The sequence below is a fragment of the Rosa rugosa genome, chromosome 2 (assembly GCF_958449725.1).
Source record: "Rosa rugosa chromosome 2, drRosRugo1.1, whole genome shotgun sequence".
Taxonomy (NCBI): domain Eukaryota; kingdom Viridiplantae; phylum Streptophyta; class Magnoliopsida; order Rosales; family Rosaceae; genus Rosa; species Rosa rugosa.
The window spans coordinates 50,662,872-50,684,745 of record NC_084821.1 but is presented as its reverse complement, the minus strand read 5'-3'; the positions used below and the strand labels follow the sequence as shown (position 1 = coordinate 50,684,745).

Here is a 21,874-nt window from a genome sequence, read left to right as displayed (position 1 = left end):
GATTTAACTGTTTTAGGAAAAGAGAATTGTAGAGAGAATTGGGATAATAGTTGTATCTTTTATTGATAATAGGAGCCCTTATATATATGGAGTACAAATACATAATCTTTGAGTACAAGGAATCATATTCTAATTAGAAATAGGAATATAGAACAATCTTCTTCTATTACAATCATAAAAAGTAATCCTAGTTTAGTAAGGCACACATAATAGAATATCCTTTAACATTTCCCCTTGTGCCGTCCAAACGGGATGTCATCGTGAGACCATTGCACTTCAAAATGTTGCCTCGTTAAAAACCTTGCTCGAGTAATAAAAACCATGTGGGATAAAAACAACCTCGAGGAGGAGAAAAAGAGTACGACACGCCCTTCACTCTTCTAGATCAAACATGTAGACATCATACCTCCCCTTGATGTCAAGATCTCCCCCCTGATTACTAAAATCGTGGGAGTTCGGATAATTTCCTCATTCCAATACTCTTCACATGTTTCTCGAAAGTGGATTTGAGTAACGACTTAGTAAATATGTCCGCTACATTATCCTCTGATCGGATTTGATTAACTTCAATCTTTAGAAGTATTTGTTGTTGCTGATTACAAAAGAATTTAGCGTATATGCTTGGTGTTGTCGCCCTTGATGAAACGTTGTTTCATTTGCTCAATGCAATCTGCATTATCCTCATAAATGCACGTAGGTTTATATGTGGTAGACTTCAAACCACAAGTTCTTCGAATATGTGCAACTACGGACGTTAACCATATGCATTAATGAACTGTTTCATGAAGAGCAATAATCTCTGCATGATTCGAAGAAGTAGCGACAAGGGTCTGCTTTGTAGACCTCCAAGATATCGCGGTCCTTTCCATAGTAAAGACACAACCAGTTTGGGAACGACCTTTAAGCGGGTCAAAGAGATACCCTACATCAGTAAAACTCATCAAAACATCACCATCGTTTGATGGAGGGAGGGAGGACGCCGACCACCCTTGGTGGCGGAAGCAGCGATGTGGATGGCGGCCTTTGGGCTAATGGAGTCTGATTCCATTCTTTGGTCCTTTATTTTGTCTCTGTAGAGATAGAACAAGCTCATATCTATCGTACCTTTTAAGTGTCGAAAGATTGCCTTTACACCAGTCTAATGGCATTGCGTTGGCGCAGGGCTACATCTAGCTAACAAGTTCACAATAATTGAGGTGTCCGGTCTTGCATTGTGTAAGTACAATTTTGCGCCTATTGTACTTAGGTAGGGCACTTCTGCCACTAACACGTCTATGTCATCATCCCTGTGACGAAACGGATCCCTCTTAGGGTCAAGACTACGGACAACCACGGGAGTGCTTCTTGACTTTATCAAAATGCTTAAGCATTCATTGACACGGTATTCAAGTTCTAAACTGAGACGAAACCGTGTTCACCCAAGGTCATTCGTCTCAAACTCGGATTTTAGGTGTTCAACGGTTTCCCTTAGCTAATCAAGGGTTCCAATTATGGTCATTAACATAAACCGCGACAATTGCAAATCCAGAACCTATCATGGAAATGCGCGTGCATAGTTCATCATATCCCTTCCCTATTAGTGAGCATTACATCCTCATTGCAAACACGCTCTGTGGTTTAGAGCCACTTGATTTGGGTGAATGAAGTCCATTAGGAACCTTCATGTATATTTTCGTTTCTGGATCCCCATAAAGATAAGTAATGACTACATTTGTAAGCTGCATGTTCAATTATTCAAAAACTACTAAACTGAAAATGTAGCGGAGTGCAATGACATCCATTACGGGAGAATATATCTCCTCGTAGTCGATTCCAGGGCGTTTGTGAGAAATCTTGCGCCATGAGGCGAATCTATAATCTCTTTTTTCTCATCACACTTTCTAACAAGGACCTATTTATGTCAACAAGTTTTATGTTAGGAGGTATCGGCATCTCTGGCCCGAAATCCTTCCTCTTCATTAGTGAATCCAATTCAACCTGGATCGCATCTTTCCATTTAGGTCAATTTTTTCTACGTTGACATTCTTTAACAGAGCAAGGTCCGATGTCATTAGTCTCAATAATCTCACATCCTCATGTACACTAGTGTAGTTTGTAGAGATCTCTATATTCTCAGGGATTGATTCTAACATTGAGGCGTCCCCTAACGATGTCTTGTGGACATAACCACAATTTAGAATAGTCTCCTGAGACGGATTTTGAATATTAATGATCAATGGATTAGTTTGTGCCAAACTCGCTCTCTTCCTTGGGCGAGAATCCATCGAACTTATGGGTCTTCTACGCTCCCTAGAGGAACCCACGACCTGTGACGCCATTATGCCACCTTGTGGCGGACCATGCTACTATCCATGGTGGCAGCGACGTGCCCAGCTCTTTTGGGTGGTGCTATGTCCTGATTGTCCTCTTGAGGGGACATCACTCATTGCAAGCATGTTTACAGCAGGTATATGTGATATCATCACTTTTAGAGGATTAAGATGAGACATAGTTGGGACAGACCACGATAATTCTTGTTGTTCCTATTAAACGTTGACATTCTAATCTCTCCCTAACAACGAAAGACTATCTCATCAAAGTGACCATCTGCAAATCTAGTGGTAAAGAGATCGCCTGTCAAGGGTTCTACATAACAGACTTACAATTGTAGATTTACATCCAACACAAATATATATATATATATATATATATATATATATATATATATATATATATATATATATATGCATTCGTTGCTTATGACCTATTTGGATGCGATTGTGGCGGAGCGATTGGCACATAAACCACGCACTCAAATATGCGTAAGTACGAGATATCAGACTCGCACCCAGTCACTAGCTGTAACACAAAGAAAGGTGAATGGCGGTGGGTTGTAGACGAATTAGCATAGCTGTATGCGATATTGCATAACCCCAAGAGGAAATATTGGTGCGCATTACCAAAGTCCGGGCTACCATCGTAGTAGTTTGATGGTGGCTTTTCCGTGAGACCATTTATGTGTGTACATGAGGAAAAGATTCCCAACATTAATCCCCAATGATATGCAATATCCATCAAAAGTCTTCAATGGAAACTCTCTAACATTATCAAGTCGAATTGACTGAATGAGATGATCCGGGTAGTGAGCCTGTAGCTATATGATCTAGGCCAGGAGTTTATCATAAGCAGCATTATGAGTGGACGATAGCGTGACATGTGACCAGCGTGTCTGCGATTCAACCAACACCATAAAACATCTAAATGGTCCGCAAGTTGGTTGAATCGATCCACAGAATATCCCTTTGCATTCGATGAGAACACATGTGTCCTTTGCATAGGATGGTCTCGATCCTAATTTAGCTAAAAAGTAGGCTTCGCAAAATGAAAGATGGGCCTTAGAAGCAACCAATGAGGATTTTGGTTGAGCCACAAAATTACAATTGACTTGAGAAGTGGAGAGAGGAGACAAATCATCATATATGGCGTCAATGCCATCTCTATGCCGTAGGAGGATGACGGCGCCGGAGTTAGCCAGCCGATGGTGGATGGCGGCAACATTGTGTGGTGCGACTGAGGTCCGTTTCCCTCCTTGAGTCGATCTTTGATTCGTACTTCTCTTCAATATGAAGAAAGGATGTTTATGTGAACTCTTTAATATACGGATCATCATATCACGACTTGGATGTCCCAAACAGTCATGCCAAAGCTTGTATGTGTCGGAATTTCAAAAGGTCATCTCTTATGATGTTGTTGGACTCAATTACTCAAATAGTGGTTACATATAACTCACTAGAGCGACACATAAGCTTATCTAATACTAGTTTTCGTCCGTAGTCATTAGAGGTAATGCAAAAGAATTTATGTCCATTCTCATTATGTGTTTCCACATGGAAACCGTTGGCTCTAATATCTTTAAAGCTTAAAAGGGTTCTTCCGGTCCCAGGAGCTTAAAGAGCTTTAGTGACATTAATCAATGTGCCTTTTGGCAACAGAAATTGAGCTGGTCCTCGATCATGAATCAATTGTGATGATCCTGCCATCGTAGTCACAGAAGATCGAGCAGGCATCATCCCAAGGAATAATTCCCTATGTTAAGGTATGGTGTGCGTAGTAGCACAATCCGCGAGACATTCTAAATCTCTGAAAAACGGCCTAAGTAAATAAAACTCGAATTAAAAGAATCAACGCTTTATTAATAATAGCCAATGATTACATCAAAGTTTCTAATCGAAATAGTTATAATCAATACTCGACTAATGGTTGTTACTCAATCCTTTCGGTAACTCCAATTGAGCACAACCAGGAAAGTAAGAGGAGATGTCGGTGGAGCAAAGCTCGCTTCAGTACCACTTATCTCAACTATTTTCCTAGACATCATATTAATTGGATGGGCCTAGTTGTGAAAAAGTTATCACCATTGCCATTATTGATAATAGTTTAAGGCAAATGCCATTACATAAATTCTTAGAAAAATACTATCTAAACAAAATCTGCGGAATCCATATTTTCATCGCCAGATTTGAAGTCTTTAATTATAAAATTGGCGTCATTGCCTTCTCCATCATCTCCTTCAGCTGCGAGATAAGCCTCATGCTCTCTCATATCTTTATACAATAAATTAGTTTCGGAGTATAATACTTCCACGACAACTAATTAAGTATTTCTGAGCCTCTTTGCTACCAATAAATCATTTTTTCAAGAAATTCAGATTAGACCGAAACATTGATGTTTGAATGGTCAATTTTCGATGCTCACGAACGCTCTTAGTTCGTAGTTTAGCGTGAACTCCCCACGGTTCCGCTTTTATGAATCGAACCCATGTTACAAGAAAGGTGGGATGTAGAAGAAGAGATTTTGAAAGTCCCCGAGAAAAAAAGAAGAAGAAACAAAATTCAAAAGCAGGAACTTTAATCTTAAAACTTACTTGGTGTTCTTGATGCTTGATTTTCTTGTTCTTCTTGTAATCTTCTTGAAAGTAGCACGCAAGGATGGTGGTGTCGTGTAAGAAGGTGGTGCACAGTACATGGGAAAATCAAGGTTAGGGCTCATGCTGATAACATGTTTAAGGAAAAGAGAATTGTAGAGAGAATTGGGAAAATAGTTGTATCTTTTATTGATAATAGGAGTCCCTATACATAGGGAGTACAAGTACATAATCTTTTTTTTTTTAGTTCAAAGAAATTTCATTAATAGAATGGCCAGAACGGCACATACAAACGGTCCATTAGGACACCCGGTACCATTCACTGTTACACATCTTGCTCAACTATTCAAGAGCTTGCCAAAAAGCTAAACAAACAACTAGGCTCACAAAAAATACTTTGGACTTGAGCCTCCCTTTGCCAATGCACGCAATTGTGGTGCGCCAGAAGGATCAAATATTTAGTGCAAAAACATAGCAGAGTTTAGTGTGCAAGCTAAAGACCAACTTACAGCTTACTCAATCCCTTTCCCCTTGCCCTTACCCGAAGGGCTAGAGGAACATGGTGAATCGGTGAGACACAATGGAGAAGCAGGTTTCTTTTCAATCTTGGTCTTTGATGGATTTTTATTTCGGGCTCCAAGAGGACGCCCCCTTTTCTTCTTTGTCTCTGTAGCCTCGACTGGCACCATTAAACCTCCTGGAGTTTCCTGAAGCCCCAAAGATTTTGCAGTAAATTTGGTGGTGAATTCAGGCATCTTGAGCTTCTTTGGTTGAGCCACTTGTCCTCTGTTTTCATCAATTAGAATTGGGGTTTGAACTTTCTGAGGTGAAGGGGTAGGAGTACGCCTACCTCTCTTGCTGGGCAATTGATCTTCAACAGGCACAATAGCTAAACCATTGTCTTTTCTTGTGTCAGGCTCACGAAGCACAATAGACTTTTTGGCCTTACGAGCCCCTGTATCTTTCAGATTCACAAAAGGTGATATAGTAACAGCAGTTGGAATAGAGGATTTAAAAGTAAATGACATGCCATCAACCAGAAAATTCCTATTCAGAAAATCAATTTTTGGTACATGAGTTTGCACCACAGTCGTGTTTTTATTTTTTCCTGCAGCAGTACACGAACCTGTAGGATGGAAGACCAACAAGCAATCCTCACAACGTCCAAAGAGATTGTCAAAATTGTAATGGATTACCTCTTCAACCCCATCATCAATTTTCAGCTTTTTCTCCAAAAAAATTGGTTTCAGGATATTATGGCTAACCCTAACCCTAATCTCCCCTTTGTTGTTAAAAAGCCTTTCATCAAGTTCAAGGGGATGGCCAGCCACAGTAGCAATATCCATGATAGTTTCTTTTTTCTCATAAGCAGGAGGGATATTAGTGATACGTACCCAATAGTAAAGTAGGTTCAGAGGGATCTTCTCAACTGGTGTTACACCATCATATTCCATCAACACCATTGGAGCTCGAGCATAATTCCAAGGCCCTCCCCTAATCACCTTGCGCAGGTCGCCACGGTGATCAAAAGAGAAGAGGAAAAGGGAGTTTGATCTCTCTTGAATTTTGAAGCTTTTTTCCACCACCCAAATCCTACGAAAGTGACGACGAAGATCATTGATTTCCACAGGCTTGGGAGATAGGGATCTTCCCAACAAGTAGGCTTGAGAATTTCTTCTAGTTTTTCCACGTGACAGCATAGTGATATCAACTACATCATCTCCTGCTAGGGCAAGAGATGCTTGGAAGCTTGCAGTAACTTCCTCAAGAGAAGCCATTTGAGAACAAAGATGGAGGAGAGGAGGAGAAAGGCCGTAAGACGGCTGCGGGGTGGTGCGCAAGGCACTACCAATAGCGGCTTAGGAGCTTGGAGGCGCGGCAGAGCACGCTTAGGGTTTTAACGATTAATTTTTTACAAGTACATAATCTTTGAATACAAGGAATCCTATTCTAATTAGGACTAGGAATCTAGAACAATCTTCTCCTATTACAACAATAAAAAATAATCCTAATTTGGTAAGACACACATAATAGAATATTCTTCAACATTTTTTTTTTTTTGATTGAAGAATATTCTTCAACATTAACTTAATTTTAACTTTAACTTTCACAATTTTTCACTATATGGACTAACCCAATATTCTTTAACGACCTACTATCGATTTCACATGAAATTAAAAAAGGGATTTTGTCCATTTACCCCATTTTTAGGGATTTTTTTCCCACTAACCCCATTAAGTTTTTTTAATTCCCTCTTACCCAATACACTCTAAGGGAGTCTTCCCTAATACCCCATTAAGATTTTTTTTTTTTTTTTTAAATTTTTTTAATACCATTTTACCCCTCACCCCTTTGTTACTTATAGAGAGAGAGAAAATGGATGAGAGAGAAACCATAGGAGACTTCGCCGGAGCCCGTCACCGGTCGCCGGAATCCGGTCACCGGTCGCCGGAATCCGGTCACCGGCCGCCGGAATCCGGTCACCGGAATTTGTTGAAAATCTCACCCGAAAGGTTTTTTTGCCCCCAATAGACATCTATTGCCCCCCAATAGACCTCTATTGCCCCCCAATAGACGTTTATTGACCCGATAGTCTATTGCCCCCTAATAGACGTCTATTGCCCCCCAATAGACTTCTATTGCCTCCTATTGCCCCCCAATAGACGTTTATTGCCCCGATAGTCTATTGCCCCCTAATACATGTCTATTGCCCCCCAATAGTCTATTTTCCCTTAATACACGTCTATTGCCCCCAATAGAGGGGCAATAAAGGTCTATTACCCCCCAATAGACGTCTATTGCCCCTAGTAGAACTTTTGGTCACCGGAATGGGAACTAATCTCAGTAAAATTAGACAAATAAAACTTTGATTAAGGAAAAAATAGAGGATATTACATCAATTCAAAACATCTATTGCTCCCCAATAGACGTCTATTGCCCCCCAATAGAACCTTTTTTTTTGTCTTTCTTTCTGGGCCTTCTGCCCATATTTTACTAAAAAAAAAAAAAATTGATTTGGGCACCCAAAATTGATTTGCATCGCTTTCCGGTATCAGGAGCATTCAATGCACCAACTACGGTGCCTTCTGATCCAGTACCGCCGTAGTTGTCCCTGTGACCGAGGTCAACTCCGGCTTCCGCCGTCGAAAACAAACAATGTGCGGTCAAGAGTTCAACAATTTTCTCCGGCACCACCAGCTTCGGCCAGGTAGGCTCCACCGTGCGCTCCAACTCCTCCAAATCAGACTCCTATACATTCATTCCACCACAAATCAAATTTAATCAAATCGAAAATCCAAAACGCAGACCAGAATCAAAATCATACAAGCCTAGAAACTCAAACAAATTTCCGAAAGATTAAGATAGAATCCTTACGAGCTTTTGATGCCGAGTCTCTTCGCCGCAACCGGAGATGAAGTGGAAGGAGAGTAAGGGAACGGCGAAGCTGGCGACGAAGCTGTTGATGCCGGAGCACTGGTCCAGGCCGAGTCTCCGCCTCAACCGGAGAAAAGCTCGGCCGCGTACGACGCTAGCTGCGAAGAAAGCTCCGAAACTCCTGGTCCAGGCAGTGCCGGCGTCGTGCTGGGGAGGGAGGGGGGAGAGAGAGAGAGAGAGAGAGAGAGAGAGAGAGAGAGAGAGAGAGAGAGAGAGAGAGAGAGAGAGAGAGATCTCCGATCTGCTCTGGAGGATGAGAGAGAGTGCAGATCGTGGAGAGAGGAGAGAGTGAAAGAGAGAGAGACAGGGTAAGTGTAATTAATTAATTAAGTCAAGGGTAAAATTGTCATTTTACTTTAAATAGTGTAAGTGGGAATAAAAATTTGTTGATGGGGTAAGTGGGACAATTTTGGCTCATTTTGGTGCTTTGGGTCAAGGACCCATTAAAAAATAGTATTGGTTTTTTTTTTTGTCAAAAGAAATTAGAGTTGTAAATATAAAATAGAAGGAGTATTCAACTGGAAATGCTAGCGCTCTAGAATCAGTTTCAGCGGAAGAGTACTACTTTGTGACAATAACTTTCGTAGAATTTACAACGTAGATGCATGTGAAATACATGATATAATTTTTACTTGGATTGAATTTGCATGACATAAAAAAGTAAAAAACCCTTTGGACCAGAGAAAGAGACACATTTACATAAAATGCAGTGTCACAGACTCAAATGTCATTACTTCTGTACAATATTTTATGGTAGTCTGAAGTAGTAGTGTTTGAAACGTCTCGATCTGGATTTGTCTGTTTTTGATCCACAATTTGGATTTGTCTTCTCTAGATGTAAAGAGATATATCCAACTGTGAAGAAACAGAGAAAATCTCAGCCCTATGTTTCTGACCATAATGATTGGCTTAAAGAAAGTCTCTCCCACTGCCTTCTCTCATTCTTACCCGTCGTATCATCAATCACCAGGGTGTTCAACAAGCAGCAACTCTTCATCTCTGTGTTTTTGTTTGAAGGGCTTGGCGTTTTTAGTTTTTCTAAATATGTTCGATAAAATGTCTTAACAAATCACTTTTCTTCAAAATTAAGCGTAGTGGGTGCGTGCTGGTCCCGAAGTCTCCATTTTGTACAAGCTGACCTGATCAAAATATTAGGACAAAAAGACCGACTCTTAAAATCATTTTCTCCCTGTTTTTGTTTGAAGTGTGGCTTTTGTTTAAAGATTGAGCTTAAAATGTTATATATATTGCCTCACATAGTCAAGTTCTCAGCTAATACAACTATACAAGCTGCCCCTGGTCAAAACAATTAAGCAGACGAGAAAGACAGAGTCTTGGTTCTTTCATCGTAAAAATAGTTACTTCATACTCCCATTAAGTTGTTTTTCCATGCTTTAAATAGATCAGTATATTTTATGCGTTATTGTAGATAATTCCACATTCATGAACACTTATTTCCCCTGTACTTGATGAAAATCCTACCTAATACAACTTCTTCGGTCGGTCTAAAGTTGGTCACATCAGTCTTTGTTTCTCCGAGTATTCTGTAAATATCAACCCCGGTGGCACGTGGACAGGGACCGTTCGGATTCATTTTCAGCTTCATTTTACTTAAACAATGCAGTGGCTCAGAGTCTAGCTCAGACTATTTTGTAAGGTTTCTGTTCCAAGTACTCCAAATATAGAAGGAGAGAATTCCCAAAAACAAAAAAAATATAGAAGGAAAGGGAAACTGACAGGAAGCACCGAAGAGTCGAAACACAAAAAGTATATAAAAACCATCAAAGACCATAAACCTGGCCGGCAAATGAAGGGTATATTCTAACTTTATTAGTCTCAAGTTGGAAAAGAGTCCAGGGAATCAGAGCTTTCTCTCTCTTATATCTTAGATTGCAAAATCTCTATATATAGATATATGTCCTCTTAAGTAGAAAGAGAACATATTGCAAACCACAAACCAAACAAATAAAGACAAGAAATAGGAGAAAGACCAGGAAGTAAGAGAGATGTCAGAAAACACAGCAAGTTCAGATACTAATGCAGCAGTGCCCTTATTGGAGTCAGGAGTTCATGGAGCTGAAGGAGTCAGGTGGTGGAGCAAAGTTTTGGATGTGGAGGAGGCGAAGGACCAGGTCTTGTTTTCGTTGCCGATGATTCTGACCAATGTTTTCTATTACTTGATCACTTTGATTTCAGTTATGTTTGCTGGTCACCTTGGTGAGCTTGAGCTTGCTGGGGCAACACTGGCCAATTCCTGGGCCGTTGTCACTGGCTTCGCTTTCATGGTAAGGTAACTCTCTCTGTCACTCTATTGTGTTGCTTTCCATTGATATGTGTTCACTTTCAAATTCTAGTAAGTAGGAAAATGAATGGAACAGTGTTGGAGTACTATTCCCTAGTATATATCCCAGAGGTAGTGGTGAAACATAGGCGTGTTGGTTATTAGCTAGGCTTTAGCACCATTTTTGGGGTATTGCTTTTCAAAATATGTTTTCACCCTTCTCATCCTCTAGCATTTTCTTTGTCTTTTCGTATCTGAGAGTTACTTCATTCTTCTGTGAGAAGAACAGTGGAAGCTATTGTTGATTTTGATGTTCTGTTGCTAATAATTAAGCATTCAGAGGACAGAGGTGGCTTTCCATTTTCCCAATCGTAGTTTATGCATGATATCGAGATAATGTTTGTATTTTCTTTGCTTTGATTATGTTTAAGTTAAATGTTTATTTATGTTGATCACTTATATCTATACTTGTATGGAAGAGTAATATGATAGTGATGATAATGATAAGGGGAAGAGGAAAATGATTTGGATAGCATTAGTACTAGAAGGTGTTTTCCATGAACTTATAGTCACTCCTTATCGCAATACTGCTGATGGTGAACAGTATGGTAAAGGAATATGATAGATATGAACAGATGAATTGAAAGTGAAAATGAAATTACATTATCAAATGGATATTGCAGATTCTGCTAGCATCTCATTGCTTCCTTTTGTTTAGGTTGGGTTGAGCGGAGCACTTGAGACCCTGTGTGGGCAAGGATTTGGTGCAAAGTCATACAGAATGTTGGGAATTTATCTGCAAGCCTCTTCCATCATATCTTTCCTCTTCTCTATCATCATATCTGTAATCTGGTTCTACACCGAGCCCATACTCATCTTACTCCAGCAAGATCCTCAAATTTCGAAATCTGCTGCGATTTATATCAAGTATCTGATTCCGGGATTATTTGCATATGGATTCTTGAATAACATATTGAGATTTCTTCAGACACAATCTGTTGTCATGCCATTGGTTTTTCTCTCAGTGATCCCAGTGGTTCTTCATATTGGTATTGCATACGGTTTGGTACATTGGACAGCTCTTGGGTTCAAGGGAGCTCCACTAGCAGCTTCGATTTCATTATGGATATCGGTCCTCATGCTGGCCACGTATGTTGTTCATGCTAAGAAGTTTGAGCACACATGGGAAGGATTTTCATTAGAATCATTCCATTATGTCCTAACTGACTTGAAACTTGCCCTCCCCTCTGCAGCAATGGTTTGGTAAGTGTTTTTCTGTATTTTAAATGTTTAAAAGCCCTTTTAGAGGCATGTAGCCTCATTCAGCTATATAATAGAGTAAATAGACTATAGAACTGCAAATGCTCATCAAATCTAAAATGAGAGACGGACTTCGAGTTTAGTTGAGTGAGCTAAATACATGTAGTTCATTTGGTAAAATTTGTTAGCATCAAGGTTATATTTATGACTTGGAAAAATGGCATAGTCTTGGATGGACTATGGAAGCCCAATTCTGATCAGACGTAGCTCTATGGCCTGATTGATGGACACATAAATGAATTGAGGTTCTACAGTTCTGCAGAGGATGAAACATGATTTTCAGTTTTTCACTATTTAACTTTTCACATTTTTATATTCCAGCTTGGAGTACTGGGCTTTTGAGATTCTGGTGCTCTTGGCAGGATTAATGCCAAACTCGGAACAAACCACTTCACTAATTGCAATGTGGTAAGCTACACTAGCTTTTTTTTTTCCTGCATGAAATCTGTTATTGCCACCTGACTGAAGAAGCTTTGTTTTAATTTCTTTTTGTTGTTTTTCATTATTCAGTGTGAATACAGAAACAATTGCTTACATGCTTACATATGGCCTCAGTGCTGCAGCAAGGTTGGTAGAACAATAATTCCCAGGTCACTTTTGTTATTTAAAATTTGTTGGATATCTGCATTCTGTTTCCTATATTCAAGAAAATTAAGATTTACTTACATTTTAGCACAAGGGTGTCAAATGAATTGGGAGCAGGCAAACCGGACCGAGCTAAGAATGCAATGGCTGTGACTCTGAAGCTCTCTGTGCTTCTTGGTTTCTTAGTTGTTCTGGTGCTAGCACTTGGTCACAATATCTGGGCTGGCTTCTTCAGTGACAGCACTGCAATAATAAAGGAATTTGCTTCCATGACACCATTTCTTGCAATTTCAATAATGCTTGATTCAGTGCAAGGTGTCTTATCAGGTGGGTAATTCTATCTGCTGCTTTGCCTTTGAACTTTGTCCACTTAACAGGTTTTTCTTGGATGCCTATGAAAGTGAGTTTTGATCATTTTAGGTGTGGCTAGAGGATGTGGGTGGCAGCACTTGGCAGTGTATGTGAACTTGGGTACATTCTATTTGATTGGTGTGCCGATTGCATGTCTTCTTGGATTTAAGTTGACACTATATGCCAAGGTGAGGCAGTCATTCAATTGTTAGCACATAAAATACAAACACGTGCATATCAATTCCAAGTATATATCAGTTGCTTAACTGCATTTAAAGTGAGGAAGAAGCAGCTACACTGATATGTTGATCTGTTGTTGTATATTAACATGATTAATTTCTGTTGGTACAGGGTCTGTGGATTGGTTTAATCTGTGGTCTTTCCTGTCAAGCTGGGGCACTTATGTTGATTACATTGCGCACAAAATGGACTGAATTAGATTTAACTCATAATGCAGCATAATTAAGTGAAGAGCAGGCAAAAATAATAAACAAAGCTAAGCCTTTGGCTGGATGTTGGAGGTCTCTAAACATTAAGAATCTAAATGCATCTCTTGAAGGGAATTTGGAAGTCTCGATGAGAACTTCTACAAATAAATCAGCTAGCTGAAAGAAGGTTATATATGTTCCTTGGGGCTATTTACATTTTGCACCTCTAAGTATAAGGGGCTCTTAACAAGTGAACTATGTAGAGTCCTAACTTGATCTTTGCAAGCTATAATGCTATATACATGCGTAGGGTTTAAAGTTCATTTGCGAGCTATGTACATGTATACTGGCATGGACTTGATTTTGCAGCTCCCATGGATGCCTTAAAGTTCATTTGGATTGCAATTTGGATATGTAGTGACTCCTTACCACCCAATATTCAAGTGAAAACTATTGTGTACGTGATCATCGGCAATGAAAACAAGACCTGAAACAAACAAACATAGCCATAGGTGAAACAATTTAGTTCTCTTCTGACTTGGAAATGCAGACAAGTTTAAAATGACATAAACTGTAATGCTTTAGGCTGCAAATAACATCGCAAAAGAAACATACTCCATTGTTGATTTGACCTTGCAACTGTAAGAACTGGACTTCCATGGTTTCACTATATTCTTGCAGTCTTGTAGTGTGGCTTCCTTGGCAAGAATAACACTGTGTCGTCTGAATTATTCTCCAGCCACATAAATATTGATGATTGGCCTTTCTTCACACATTTGTACTACATGTTCAATCTTCTGTTGCCTCATGTGGCAGCAATTAACAGCTAACAGGCGGCTTCTACCACTTTTAACGATATGTTTTAGTCATGACTCATGAGGCAATGGGTATTGGCACAAAGGACACCTGTGATGGTTCTCCAGCCACCAGAGAATGCAATGTCCATGAAAAATAAGTAAGCAGGGGAAGCGAATAGCTATAAGCCATCCTCAAAGTCCTCCATAAAAATACCCTACGACCTATTAAGTCTCACTCTCTCCAACTCCTCTATGGACTATGGCTGATTCAGATGCAGGCTTAGACCTAGGCTTGTATGTTTAATGTGCGCACACTACATAAATATCACACATGCATCTGAATTATGAGTTATCAAGTCCTCAACCTAAAATGGAAAATGGGAGTGGTATGACTTTCGTCCTGAATTTAATGCTTCTATATATAGCTTGTTTGAATCCAGGACGAGAGTCATAGCCTCTGGTATGGGAGTGGTAGCTTGTAATTTACTTTATTAATCCCTCAACCTAAAATGGAAAATGGGGCAACTGATGATAAGAAAAAGGCTACACAAGGAGAAAGCTAGCTTTCCCTCTCTTAAATCTCATTCCTTGATTTCTCATTGTCTGCACTTTAATTTGAGAAAAACAAGAAAAAAGAAACCGAGACTTGGAATCCATGAATACTACTACTACTACTACTACTAATAGTACTATACCATTACTACGGGAAGGTAGTGGTTGTCATGGCCATGGAGAAGAAGGAAGGTGGTGGAAGAAAGTATTGGACGTGGAGGAGGCCAAGAATCACGTCTTGTTTTCATTGCCGATGATTCTTACCAATCTTTCCTATTACTTGATTACTTTGGTATCGGTTATGTTTGCTGGCCATCTAGGTGAGTCTGATCTTGCTGGTGCAACCCTTGCAAATTCATGGGCTACAGTCACCGGATTCGGTTTCATGGTAAGGTAGCTACCTAAACCATAGCCCTCTCATTCACACTACATTACATCTATTTGGGGGTATCAAGCTCTTTAATAACAAGCAATTCTGAAGAAATGATTATAGTTGTTGTAACTTCATTGTACCCGAGATGACAAAATTTGTAGCAACCATTTTTGCTCGTAACTGTTTTAATTGTCTAATACTAATTTCTTGTTTTAGGTCGGTTAATTTAAGTGGAGCTCTTGAGACTTTGTGTGGGCAAGGATTTGGTGCACAGTTATACAGCATGTTGGGGATTTATCTACAAGCCTCTTCCATTATATCTTTCATGTTCTCTATCATTGTATCTATATTCTGGTTCTATACAGAGCCTATACTTATCTTTCTCCATCAAGATCCACAAATTTCCAAAATTGCCGCACTTTATAAGAAATTTCTGGTTCTTGTTGAAGTAAAAAGGAATTGCAGAGAGAAATGTGTCGTATTATTGACAATAGGAGCTCTTTATATAGGGAATTTACAGAGTACAAGAAATGTAATAGAATCCGAACATAACTAGGAAATCTAGAACCTTCTCCTATTACAACTCTAGTTTGAAGAGGCACACATGATGTCGACTTCCTTCAACACTCCCCCTTGTGCCGCTCAAACTTGGTGATGACTCTTTGATTGTTGCCTCACTAAAAACCTTGCCAGGTAACAAAAACCTTGCCAGGTAACAAAAACCCTATGGGACAAAAATAACTCTGGTCGAAGGACAAAAAGAGCACAACATGTCCTTCACTTTTCGAGATCGAACATGTAGACATCATACCTCCCCCTGATGTCAATATCTCCCCCTGATTGCTACGATCATGGGAGTTCGGATAACTTTCTCAATCCGATGCTCTTCACATGTTGCTCGAAGGTGGATTTAGGTAACGACTTAGTAAATAAGTCCGCTACATTATCCTCAGATCGGATTTGATTCACTTCAATATTTAGAAGTGTTTGTTGTTGCTTATTGTAAAAGAACTTAGGCGATATATGCTTTGTGTTGTCGCCCTTGATGAAACCTAATTTCATTTGCTCAATACAAGCTGCATTATCTTCATAAATGCATGTAGGTTCATCTATGGTAGACTTCAAACCACAACTTCCTCGAATATGTCTAATTACAGACCTTAGCCATATGCATTCTCGCACAACTACATGTAGAGCAATAATCTCTATATGATTCAAGGAAGTAGCAACAAGGGTCTGCTTTGTAGACCTCCAAGATATCGCAGTGCTTCCCATGGTAAAGAGATAACCCGTTTGGGAGCGACCTTTGTAAGGGTCAGAGAGATACCCTACATCAGCAAAATCCATCAAAACATCATCATCGTTTTGATGTAAGGGAGGAGGATGGATGGCCGGCGGCTTTGCCGATCACGGCGTCTTGGACGGTGCCACTTGGGCTAATAAGATCCGTTCTCATTCTTCTGTCATTCTTTTCTCTCTACAGAGATAGAACAAGCCCATATCTATCGTACATTTTAAGTAACGAAAGATTGTCTTTATACCAGTCCAATGGCGTTGCGTTGGCGCAGGGCTACATCTAGCCAACAAGTTCATAACAAATGAGGTGTCCGGTCTTGTATTGTGTTAAGTACAATAATGCGCCTATTACACTTAGGTAAGACACTTCTGCCAATTAACACGTCTTCGTCATCATCCCTGGGACGAAACGTATCCCTCATAGGGTCAAGACTACGGACGACCATGGGAGTGCATCTTTGACTTTATCAAAATGCAAAGCATTTATTGACACGGTATACAAGTTCTAAGTCTAGACAAAACCGTGTTCTCCCAAGGTCCTTCATCTCAAACTCGGATTTAAGGAGTTCAGCGGTTTCCCTTAACTCTCAAGGGTTCCAATTATATTTATCAACATAAACCGTGACAATTGCAAATCCAGAACTTGTCATGAAAACGCAGGGACATAGTTCATCATATCCCTTCCCAATCAAGTAGTCACTTTAATGAGCATTTCACCCTCATTGCAAACGCGCTCCGTAGTCAAGAGCCACTTGATTTGGGTAAATGAAGTCCACAAGAACCTTCATTATATTCCGTATCTAGATCCCCATATAGATACGTAGTGACCACATTCGTAAGCTGCATGTTCAGTTATTTGGAAACTACCAAACTGACCAGGTAGTGGAGTGCAATGACATCCATTACGAGAGAATATGTCTTCTCGTAGTCGATTACAGGGCATTGACTTGACTCATAAACTCTCGCAAGCGTACGAATCGTTGTCAAGTAAGGGAAGTATTAGAACCTTGATTATCGTACCTCGGGGATTAGGTGTTGGACTTAACCGAGGTAATTAGCACTAGAATAACTTAAAAGCACACAATGAAATGAAAATAAAAATAACAATAAAAATAAAATATTCACAAGGCACCAAGTCTTGGCAATGCTCGGCTTAGCTCACACCAAGCCTATTCAAAGCCACTAACTTATAGCCTCAAGATGGGAATACACAAATGAGTCGATGGATTTGATATTTGAGAGTTGATTTGAACTAAACAAAAAGTAATAAAATGCAAAGCGATTAATAAAAATGCAAGGAAATTAAACTAGAAAAGTGTGAACAATATAATGAGAATGTCGGGTGCTAGGGAGGTTACTTCACCCAAATCTCATGTGTCGGAAGCTAATCTAATGTAGATGCAAATTTCCTACTTTGGTGGTAGTCGTATCCAAGGCGGTTCAAGACTCAAGGACCGAAATTCCCTTTCATGGTATTCCTACTCCGGTTCAAGGGTCGTAGGAACTCACTTGGCATGAATTAGAGCCGGTTCAAGGGTCTCTAATTCACATCAAGAGGCCTAAAGATCGAGGAATTAGACTACTAAGCGACCCGCCCGCGCATTCACGCAACGGGTGTAAATCACCATGCTTATAACCCCTCGAATACGAAATTGAAGGTTTCTAGCTTAGGAATTAGAGGAGGTCAAGCCTCTAACTCCATCCTAGACATGCTCAAAATACACACCCTAGAGTTGACTAGGCTCCTAGACATGCATTTTAACCCAACAAAAATAGATATAAGCATCCATCATATGAAAATTGCATCATTACATTAAAATAAGCATATTTTACACAAGATTTGGACTAGGGCACACAACCCTAGCCCCCAACAACAACACTACTCACTACCCATCATTAAACAAACATCAATATACATAATTTAAAGAGGAACAAAGTGAAGAGAAGTAGGAGTAACAAGAACAAGCCACAAATTGCTATAAAGCAATTATGACTAGCCTTGATTTATGGCTCCCCACTTTTACCCAAATTTAATGGTGATGAATTTCTTGATGCTTGGGCTCCCCCTTTGAAATTTGTGGAATTGATGAGAAGATGGAATCTTAGTGAGGTAGATCTTGGTGAATTTTGGTGAGGAGGTGTAAATCTTGGTGAGGTGAAGAAAAAGATGAGAAGAATTGGAGGTGGGTGGTTTCGGTGTTCTGCTGGGAGAAGAGGAAGAAGGGGATCGAATGAGATTGGAATTAAGAAAAATACTTAGGTGGGGCTTCCCCACCACGTGGCCTTACGGCCACCCAATCAGAGGAAAGAAAGTTTTTCATCTTTTCTGAAAATGCCCCTGCTCCCTAATGTGCAATACCCAAAACACCCCCCCTGCTGGACGGTGATTGGCCCTCCCCACCACGTGTCCCGTGCGGGTGCCCTACGCAAGAATCTCTCTGGAATTAATGGTGAGGTCCAGGTGAGAGGGTCTGATGGGATTTTTGGTGTGCGGCGGAATTGTGGTCTCCCCCTTCTCTGTGTGGTACTGTGTATATATATCGTTAGGTCGTCCCCTGTTCACCGAGAGGTAAAGGAATGAATGGGAATTGTGGTCTGGTTGGTGTGAGAGAGGGCCAGGCACGTGTCAGCATATGGGTGGCTAGGAGATGAAAGAAGAGAATAAGCTTGATTGCTGCACGTGGAAGATAGCTTAATTAAACCAATTTGATTTAATTAAATGTTAAGCTGCCACACTTCCAATTAAACTAATTAAAAGTTAAGCTGCCACACTTCCAATTAAACTAATATTTAATTAGTTTAATTCATTCCTATTTTTTCTTTTGCCTTGTGTGTTCAAGTTTCGCCATTTCCGATAATATCGCTCTTGGTTGACTTTCATCTTTTTGTCGAAAATTCAATTTGCTTCAATTCGCACCATTTTCTCATAATTTCCGTAACTCCGCTTATTTCCTACAAAATAAATAAAAGTGGATTAATTACATAATAATTGACATGAAGATTAGCTTAATTCTAGTGTTTTAGAAATAATTACACGTATATAAATGCGTGTAATCAGGCATTTTGTGAGAAGCCTTGCGCCATAAGGTGAGATTATCATCTCTTTTTCTCATCACGCTATCTAACGAAGACCTATTAATGTCAACAGGTTTTATGTTAGGAGGTGTTGGCATCCTTCCTCTTCGTTAGTGAATCCAATTCAACCTGGATCACATCTTTCCATTTAGGCCAATTTTCTCTACGTTGGCATTCTTCAATGGAGTAATTCCTCACGAGTATGTTATCATGTTTCTCAGCTACAGATATGAGATTGATAAGCTTATGAAAACTCGTGATCCGTCCAGCATTGACTTCAGTGCGGTATTGCTTTGATACCACAATAGCCATACTAATCACTCGCACATTACGAGTCTGTCAATCGCATACATTACAAGTCTGTCAATCGCACATTACAAGTATGTCAATCGTATACATTAAGCAATACCTATTGCATGAATAGTCATTATCATTTACAACACTAACTAAAGAAAATTATCATATCATTGTGTTTAGAATTGACTACTTACTTTCTTTATTCAAGATGAGAAAACTTGCGGTGTTTCATACATCAGTTTTATGGAATCGCCTTCAACATCTCCATGGCCAATTTTTACTCCGTAGTTACATGACTAGCAGAACAATAAGAAAACACTTTTCTAATAAAATAGGGGACACCTTCAGATGAAAAAAAAAAACTAGAACAACAAATAAGGACATTTAGTATAATATATACACATTTCAGTTAGACGTACTGTTTTTTAGTATAGAATCAGCCGTAGCGGAATTTCCAGAAAGGATCTATTGGCTGTTTTAACTTTTACTACTAGTAGAATCAGAATCATGAAATTATCATGTTAATTGATTCCTAATTTACTGACTACTGAAGTAAAATTTCATCATATGGGGAAGGAAATTAGGTATAGCTTAATGTTCAAGAATTGGTATTAGCAGTTACAATTTCCAAAAGAAAAATATCATGCATGTTAGACTTCAATAGACTCCTGACTTTGATCTCTCATGTAGGTTAGAGGCTACTCTTAAGATTCTAAGGGGTCTTTGGAGTAATCTATCATTAATGAATCTTTGGTTAATTTCTCTTGTATTAAGGAATCGTATTCTAGTATATATTAATCAACCAAACCAATCTTACACAGGCAGCTGCAGTACAGAATCATCATTAAGTACAAAAATGGTTCTTTGTATATGGTGATATATATGTAGGTTAGAGGCTACTCTAGCTTAAGATTCTAAGGGGTCTTTGGAGTAATCTATCATTAATGAATCTTTAGTTAATTTCTCTTGTATTAAGGAATCTTATTCTAGTATTAATCAACCAAACCAATCTTACACAGGCAGCTGCAGTACAGAACTATCATTAAGTACAAAAATGGTTCTTTGTATATGGTGATATAATGAGCTGTATGCGGACAGTCAGATTGTATGTATATGGAAGGTTACTGCACAATTTGACAGTATACTTATCAGCAATATTACGAAGCGGTATCTTTCACAGACAGTATGATCATTCTAGAGAGAATCAAGTCAATTGATATTAAAAACCAGCTAGCTAGCTTGATCTCTATATATAGCTTACTTAGGATCCAACTTCCTCAGACCAACCAAAACAAAACTAGCAAGAGTCAGAAGAACATGAAGTTCCACTTTTGTTCTTCCGGTGCTTTTCTCTTCATCTTCATCATTCTTGTAACAATCTGTTTGAGCATTGAAGCTCAAACCTGCAATCCAAGTGGCAAAATAGTCGGTAAAAAGCCTCCTCCGAGACAATGTAACCCTGAGAACCAGTCTGAATGCTGCAAAAAAGGCAAGCTCTACACCACTTACAAGTGCTCTCCTCCGGTGTCCAAGCATACAAAAGCAACCTTGACGATCAACAGCTTCGAGAAAGGTGGTGATGGTGGTGGAGCGTCTGAATGTGACAATAAATTCCACTCGGATAACACCCGGGTCGTGGCATTGTCCACCGGGTGGTTCAACAATAGGAAGAGGTGTTCACACTACATTACCATACATGGTAATGGAAGGAGTGTGAAAGCCAAAGTTGTTGATGAGTGTGACTCCACAATGGGTTGTGATCCTGATCATGATTACCAGCCTCCATGTCCTCACAACATCGTTGATGCCTCTCCAGCTGTTTGGAAGGCCTTGGGAGTTAAGGAAAGCGACTGGGGTGAAATGCAGATATTCTGGTCTGATGCCTGATTAAGTGACTGCCTCTATATTGTGATAAAAATAAAAGTGAAGAAGGTTCATAAAGTAACATTAAATTGCAATCTATAGTTGTTGCTCTCCTGCATTGAGACTAGGAGTAATACAATAACAGGTATAGAAATGAATCAATAAGTCTTCTGCGTAGCTACACACCCTCTTGTAGTCAAAATTCATACCTTCGTTTAGTTTGATCTTCAGATCTTTGTTTACGAATGGCTGGTGAGCCAGAAATTTTTGTAATCACTGGATCAATGAAGATAAAGTAATACAAGTTTTTATTAAATA

At 39.5% G+C, this 21,874-nt stretch overlaps 2 protein-coding genes across 2 annotated transcripts; both read left to right on the top strand.

Moving 5' to 3' along the window:
• Positions 1–10,013: 10,013 nt before the first annotated feature.
• LOC133732076 (protein DETOXIFICATION 19-like) lies at positions 10,014–13,716 on the top strand. Its single transcript, XM_062159537.1, has 7 exons — positions 10,014–10,623; positions 11,338–11,882; positions 12,261–12,347; positions 12,450–12,506; positions 12,613–12,851; positions 12,945–13,063; positions 13,227–13,716. Exons 1-7 carry the CDS (start codon positions 10,345–10,347, stop codon positions 13,335–13,337), a joined length of 1,437 nt encoding a protein of 478 aa, XP_062015521.1. The 5' UTR covers positions 10,014–10,344; the 3' UTR covers positions 13,338–13,716.
• A 7,250-nt stretch (positions 13,717–20,966) lies between these two features.
• LOC133733755 (kiwellin-1-like) lies at positions 20,967–21,874 on the top strand. The gene has a single exon (XM_062161392.1). It carries the CDS (start codon positions 21,011–21,013, stop codon positions 21,578–21,580), a length of 570 nt encoding a protein of 189 aa, XP_062017376.1. The 5' UTR covers positions 20,967–21,010; the 3' UTR covers positions 21,581–21,874.